A 7635-nucleotide genomic window follows, 5' to 3' on the forward strand; every position below is an offset into this window, starting at 1 on the left:
CCACACCTTGCCTGGCTGTACTTACAAGTTTGAAATATGAGAGACTTGTTCAGAAAGATTTGGAGAGCCTGGATTGATGTCTGGTCCCTCTTAGTCCCAAGAGCGAACTACAACCAAAACAAAGAGCACAAACAAACACCTTCCCCCCACCAAGTTTTGAAAGTATCTTGTCCCCTTATTGGTCCTTTGGGTCAGGTGTCAGCCAGGTTACCTGAGCTTCTTAACCCTTTACAGGTAAAAGGATTTTGGTGTCTCTGGCCAGGAGGGATTATAGTATGGTACACAGGAGGGCTGTTACCCTTCCCTTTATAGTTATGACACGCCCCCCAAATCACAGATAGTGTTGGACAGCCGGTTCCATACTGTGATTTCTTCCTGGAGCTCTGTGTCAATGGAGTGGTATGCCCATTCGGTCCGTCCTGGGGTGGCTGAGAACATTGGCGCAAAGCTAGTGCACAGCTCCTTGATCTGCTGCCGCTGCAGACGTCCAAGGGTCACGGCGAGGTTCACCTCTTCCACGCCACTGTCACTTTTTCCTTCGTAGTAGACACCTTCAGGCCACTCCGCATCATCTGTTTCCTGGGCTGTAAACTGGAAAACCTTTAATTCTCTGGAATAAAAGGGCTTAAGAGACTTAACATGGTATATCTTAGGCCTGGTCTACACTACGGGTTTAGGTCGACTTTAGCAGCATTAAACCGAATTAAGCCTGGACACGTCCACACAACGAAGCCCTTTCTTTCGATTTAAAGGGTCCTTTAAACCGGTTTCTTTACACCACCTCCGACGAGGGGATTAGCGATAAAACCGGCCTTTGCGGGTCGGAATTGGGGTAGTGTGGACGGAATTCGACGTTATTGGCCTCCGGGAGCTATCCCACAGTGCTTCATTGTGACCGCTCTGGACAGCACTCTCAACTCAGATGCACTGACCAGGTAGACAGGAAAAGACCCGTGAAGGTTTGAATTTCATTTCCTGTTTGCCCAGCGTGGAGAGCACAGGTGACCACGCAGAGCTCATCAGCACAGGTAACCGTGATGGAGTCCTCCCAGGATCGCAAAAGAGCTCCAGCATGGACCGAACGGGAGGTACGAGATCTGCTCGCCATATGGGGAGATGAAGCAGTGATAGCTGAACTCCGTAGCAGTAAAAGAAATGGAAAAGTATTAGAAAAGATCTCCAAGGCCATGAAGGACCGAGGCCATAACAGGGACACACAGCAGTGCCGCGTGAAAATTAAGGAGCTACGGCAAGCTTACCACAAAGCCAGAGAAGCAAACGGAAGGTCCGGGGCAGAGCCGCAAACTTGCCGCTACTACGCGGAGCTGCATGTGATCCTAGGGGGTGCAGCCACCACTACCCCAACCGTGTGCTATGACTCTCTCACTGGAGAAACACACAGGGAAGACGGTTCGGGGAACGAGGAAGATGACGATGGAGGTACTGTAGGTAGCTCACAGCAGCAAGGAAGCGGAGAAACCGGTTTCCCCAACAGCCAGGATATGTTTGTGACCCTGGACCTGGAACCAGTAACCCCCGAACTCACCCAAGACCCTCAGGGCACACAGGAGACCTCTGGTGAGTGTAACTTTGTAACTATTTGTAAACATTACAAAAAAAAAAGCAAGCGTGTTTAATGATTACTTTACCCTGGCAATCGCGGCCAGTACATCTACTGGAAAAGTCTGTTAACGTGTATGGGGATGGAGCGGAAATCCTCCAGGGACATCTCCAGAAAGCTCTCCTGGTTGAAATGGGGTGATTTTATTAAGGGGACATTCAGAGGCGCCCGTTCCTGCTCTTCTGACCAGAAATGTTCCCCGCTGTTAACCACGCGGTGGGGGGAGGGGTGAAGTGATCATCCCAGAGAATCGTGTGTGTGTGTGTGGGGGGGGGTTTACTTGTGTTTGTGCCGCATGTTAACCGGGAAACCGCAGCCCCCTCCTTTTACATTGAAACCCCATTTTAAATGGACAACCCAATTCATCCTTGATATGGGAAATGCGCTGCTGTTTGCAACCTTTCCCGCATGTTAAGAAGGTTAAAAAAGCCAAAACACTGTGGCCTACCATGGCTGCCTGCAAGCCGAAATATGCGAACTTGTAATGAAAGAGTGTACCCATTGTTCTCTAAAATGTGTCTTTTTTAACCACCTCTCCCTTCTCCTCCACCAGCTGCAAATGTTTCTCCTTCACAGAGGCTCGTGAACATTAGAAAGAGAAAACGTAGGACGAGGGACGATATGTTCACGGAGCTGCAGATGTCCGCCCAGGCTGATAGAGCACAGCAGAATGCGTGGAGGCAGTCAATGTCGGAGATGAGAAAAGCCCAATATGAACGAGAGGAGAGGTGGCGGGCTGAATCGCGGGATGAACAGAGCAAGTGGCGGGCTGAAGACGATAGGTGGCGTCAGCTTGCAGACAGACGGCAAGAGGCAATGCTCCGTCTGCTGGAGCATCAAACTGATATGCTCGAGCGTATGGTTGAGTTGCAGGAAAGGCAGCAGGAGCAGAGACCGCCGCTACAGCCCCTGTGTAACCAACAGCCCTCCTCCCCAAGTTCCATAGCCTCCTCACCAAGACGCCCAAGAACACGGTGGGGGGGCCTCCGTCCACCCAGTCACTCCACCCCAGATGATCGCCCAAGCATCAGAAGGCTGGCCTTCAATAAGACTTAAAGTTTTAAAATGCAGTGTGTCCTTTTCCATCCCTCCTCCCCCACCCATCCCAGGCTACCTTGGCAATTATCCCCCTACTTCTGTGAGGAACTAATAAAAAATGCATGAATGTGAAAAAACAATGACTTTATTGCCTCTGCAAGCGGGATGGGAGGGTGGGGTGGGGTGGTTGGTTTACAGGGAAGTAGAGTGAACTGGGTCGGGGGGGGGGGTTGGAGGGTTCATCAAGGAGAAACAAACAGAAGTTTCACACAGTAGCCTGGCCAGTCACAAAACTCGTTTTCAAAGCTTCTCTGATGCGCACCGCGCCCTGCTGTGCTCCTCTAACCGCCCTGGTGTCTGGCTGCGCGTAATCAGCGGCCAGGCGAGTTGCCTCAACCTCCCACCCCGCCATAAATGTCTCCCCCTTACTCTCACAGATATTGTGGAGCGCACAGCAAGCAGCAATAACAATGGGGATATTCTTTTCGCTGAGGTCTGAGCGAGTCAGTAAGCTGCGCCAGCTTTTAAACGTCCAAATGCACATTCCACCACCATTCGGCACTTGCTCAGCCTGTAGTTGAACAGGTCCTGACTCCTGTCCAGGCTGCCTGTGTACGGCTTCATGAGCCATGGCATTAAGGGAGGCTGGGTCCCCAAGGATCACGATAGGCATTTCAACATCACCAATGGTCACTTTCTGGTCCGGGAAGAAAGTCCCTTCCTCCAGCTTTCGAAACAGAGCAGAGTTTCTGAAGACGCGAGCATCATGTACCTTTCCTGGCCATCCCACGTTGATGTTGGTGAAATGGTGATCCACCAGGGCTTGCAGCAGCATTGAAAAGTACCCCTTGCGGTTTACGTAGTCGGTGGCTTGGTGCTCCGGTGACAAGATAGGGATATGGGTTCCGTCTATGGCCCCACCACAGTTTGGGAATCCCATTTCAGCAAAACCATCCACTATTGACTGCACGTTGCCCAGAGTCACTACCCTTGTTATCACCAGGTCTTTCATTGCCCTGGCAAATTGGATCACAGCAGCCCCCACAGTAGATTTGCCCACTCCAAATTGATTCCCGACTGACCGGTAGCTGTCTGGCGTTGCAAGCTTCCACAGGGCTATCGCCACTCGCTTCTCAACTGTGAGGGCTGCTCTCATCCTGGTATCCTGGCGTTTCAGGGCAGGGGAAAGCAAGTCACAAAGTTCCATGAAAGTGCCCTTACGCATGCGAAAGTTTCGCAGCCACTGGGAATCGTCCCATACCTGCAGCACGATGCGGTCCCACCAGTCTGTGCTTGTTTCCCGGGCCCAGAATCGGCGTTCCACGGCATGAACCTGCCCCAGTGACACCATGATTTCCACATTGCTGGGGCCTGTGCCTTGTGAGAGGTCTATGTCCATGTCAATTTCCTCATCACTCTCATCGCCGCGCTGCAATCGCCTCCTCGCCTGGTCCGGGTTTCACCTTGGCATGTCCTGGCTCTACATATACTCCAGGACAATGCGCGTGGTGTTCATAGTGCTCATAATTGCCGCGGTGATCTGAGCGGGCTCCATGATCCCAGTGCTAGCTATGGCGCCTGGTCCGAAAAAAGGCGCGAAAGTAGTATCTGATGGACCAGGAGAAGGAGGGAGGGAGGGAGGGAGGGCCGAGTGACGACATGGCGTACAGGTACAGGAACAGGGAGAAACACAAACAACTGTCACACAGAATGGTCCCCCCAAAGATTAAACTGAAAACCGTGGGCTTAGCAGGCCATTGATTTCATGGAGGAAGGGGAAGCAAATGAATACAGAACAAATCTATTTTTTACATCTTAAGCTGGCAGCCGACGGTGCAGCATGAGTGATAGCCTCTCCAGTACGATGACGATGGGTACCAACCATAATATACCATCATCTGCCAAAAGGCAAGGGGCTGCTGCTGTGTAGCAATGCAGCCCCACGTCTGCCAGCCCCACGTCCGCCAGCACCCAGCATCGCCCTTGACCTCTTCTGGGTGCTTAGCAGACAATATTGGGCAATTGGCAGAAAATAGTATATTACGACTGGTAACCATCATCATCGAAACAGTAGCATGTCTGCCCAGGTGGCCATGATTGACAGCCACACCAGTACGACGACGATGGGTACCAGTCACAATATACCATCTCCTGGCAAGGGGCTGGTGCAATGCAGCCCTACGGCTGCCAGCCCCATGGCTATCACTCATGCTACACCGTCTACTGCCAAAAGGCAGTTAGCAGCTGCTGCTGTGTAGCAATGCAGTCCGACGTCTGCCGGCACCCAGAGGACATATGGTGACGGTGAGCTCAGCTGAGCTGAGCGGGCTCCATGCTTGCCGTGGTTTGTTGTCTGCACAGGTAACCCAGGTAAAAAGGCACGAATCTATTGTCTGCCGTTGCTGTGACGAGGGGGGAGGGGCCTGACGACATGTACCCAGAACCGCCCGCGACACTGTTTTGCATCATCCGGGCATTGGGATCTCAACCCAGAATTCAGGGAAAAGGCGCGAAAGGCGCTTCTCGGCTCTATGAGCTGTGGCGCAAACGTAGTATCTGATGGACTAGGGGAAGGAGGGAGGGCGGGCCGAGTGACGACATGGCGTACAGGTACAGGTACAGGGAATTAAAATCAAGAAAGGTGGCTGTGCATCAGGGAGAAACACAAACAACTGTCACACAGAATGGTCCCCCCAAAGATTAAACTGAAAACCCTGGGCTTAGCAGGCCGTTGATTTGACGGAGGGAGGGGGAAGCAAATGAATACAGAGCAAATCTATTTTTTACATCTTAAGACGACGGTGCAGCGTGACTGATAGCCCTCAGCATCTTTCTGGGTGCTTGGCAGCAAATACGGGGCGGTGTATGACGATGGTCTTCAGGCCTATTGCACGATCGGCTGCTCGGGGAAGACTCTGCTAATGTGCGATGACCCGACTTGTAATAGGACGGCTAACAGTCGTAATACACCATTTACTGCCAAAAGGCAAGCCCCACGGCTGCCAGCACTCAGATTGCCGATGAAGGCTACCAGTCTACTGCACCGTCTACCGCCAAAAGGCAGTTAGCAGCTGCTGCTGTGTAGCAATGCAGTCCCACGTCTGCCGGCACCCAGAGGACATATGGTGACGGTGAGCTCAGCTGAGCTGAGCGGGCTCCATGTTGTCTGCACAGGTAACCCAGGTAACCCAGGTAAAGAGGCGCGAATCTATTGTCTGCCGTTGTTGTGACGGGGGAGGGAGGGGCCTGACGACATGTACCCAGAACCGCCCGCGACACTGTTTTGCATCATCCGGGCATTGGGATCTCAACCCAGAATTCAAAGGGGCGGCGGAGACTGCGGGAACTGTGGGATAGCTGTGGGATAGCTACCCATAGTACAATGCTCTGGAAGTCGACGCTAGCCTTGTACTGTGGACACGGTCCGCCGACTAGAGCACCTAGAGCATTTTATTGTGTGGACACACACAATCGGCTGTATACAACCGATTTCAATAAAACCGGCTTCTATAAATTCGAACTAATTTCGTAGTGTAGACATACCCTTAGGCTTTATGTTGGAGGTGGGAGATACTATGAGATAGTTAACCGCTCCTAGGCGCTCCTGGACCATGAATGGTCCTTCCCACGACGCTTCCATTTTATGGGCCTGGAGCGCCTTTAAGTTCTCCTTTATTGGGATAGGTAGCAGAGCAGTACCATGAGAGGAGTAGAACAAGAAGAAGGCAGAATTGAGACCTTTCAAAGTTTTGGCCCAAGCAAGGGGGTGTCATTTGAGCTCCTCACCTCAGGTGCCAAAATGTTGTGGGCCGGCCCTGGCTCAGTCCTCCCTGCATGGTGGGAGGCCTGCTCACACGTGCTGGATGGGCAGGTACCAGGGTGAAGTGAATCATGAGGCATGACTCAGTCCTTGTCGGCGCTCAGTTCGGCCGAGGTCCGGTGGATAGAGAGAAACCCCCCACGCTCCACCTCAATGGGACAAATCCCCTGCTTACATTCTGGCTTTCTGAGCTGCCCCATTCAGTGAAATCAATGCCCACACAGGTAATGTTTCCAAGGTGCCAAATCAGAAACCTACAAACATTTTAACCAAAAGCGTCGCCTGCCTCTACCATTACATGGAAGGGAACCGGCATTTCCTAGCCAGGATCACAGCTCGTTTCCAGGCTCATCCAGGGAGCACGCTCTAGTGATCACAGACCTGTCTACCCCGGTCCCCAGCCTCTCCCTATCTGCTCCTTCTCCCCACCCCACCATCTCCACTCCATCACTCCCCTTCCCCCTGTGGTTCAGGAAAAGCCTCTGCCCTCAGCCCACACCCAGTCCTGCAGACATACTATCCCTACTCTCACCCAGAGCAGCGAGTGCAGGGGCATGGGACACACAGGCATACACTGGGCATGTTGATATGCTGTGATGCCCAGGCTGTGGGGACAGGACCCAATGTCTCCAGCCCCAGCCTGTAGCTGAGAGTGACTGTAAGGCTCTAGTGCCCTGGGTGCCCTGCTGGGTGGGGTGAGGAGCCAGCACTCCAGGCTAGGCCAGGTAATGGGGCCGGGGATGCTCGGCCGGCGATGACCGCCAGACAGACCAGCCATTAGGGCTTCAAGCAAGAAACAGCCAGGGCTGAATCCCTGCCAAGTGCTTCATTTCCATAGGCTCAGCCCCTGCCCCCTCCCTTTTTCCGGGCAGATCCGGGCATTAGCTGTCTCTCTGGGGGAGCTGGCAGCCTTCTCCTTCCCTGCAGGTCAGGGCAGCCGTGCGACATGTGCAGCGCATTAGCCTGTCCCCCTGCAGGGGGCAAGTCACACATGGCCTCACCGCATTCTGGGCTGGGCTCAGAGCTCCCTGCTGGGGGAGGCAGGAGAGGAATTCAACCTGCAGAATGGGGCAGGCAGAGCAGGAAGCTTCAAATATGACAACAATTTAACCAGCCGGGGCTGCAGCTTCGCCACGACAGTGCCCTGCTGACAGCC

The 7635-nt window shown here is 53.2% G+C and overlaps 1 protein-coding gene across 1 annotated transcript; it reads left to right on the forward strand.

Annotated features, from left to right (window-relative positions):
- Positions 1–669: 669 nt before the first annotated feature.
- LOC135972666 (uncharacterized) lies at positions 670–2821 on the forward strand. The gene is made up of 2 exons (XM_065551408.1): positions 670–1578; positions 2175–2821. Exons 1-2 carry the CDS (start codon positions 1038–1040, stop codon positions 2675–2677), a joined length of 1044 nt encoding a protein of 347 aa, XP_065407480.1. The 5' UTR covers positions 670–1037; the 3' UTR covers positions 2678–2821.
- Positions 2822–7635: the final 4814 nt, after the last annotated feature.

The sequence above is a fragment of the Chrysemys picta genome, chromosome 7 (assembly GCF_011386835.1).
Source record: "Chrysemys picta bellii isolate R12L10 chromosome 7, ASM1138683v2, whole genome shotgun sequence".
Lineage (NCBI taxonomy): Eukaryota > Metazoa > Chordata > Testudines > Emydidae > Chrysemys > Chrysemys picta.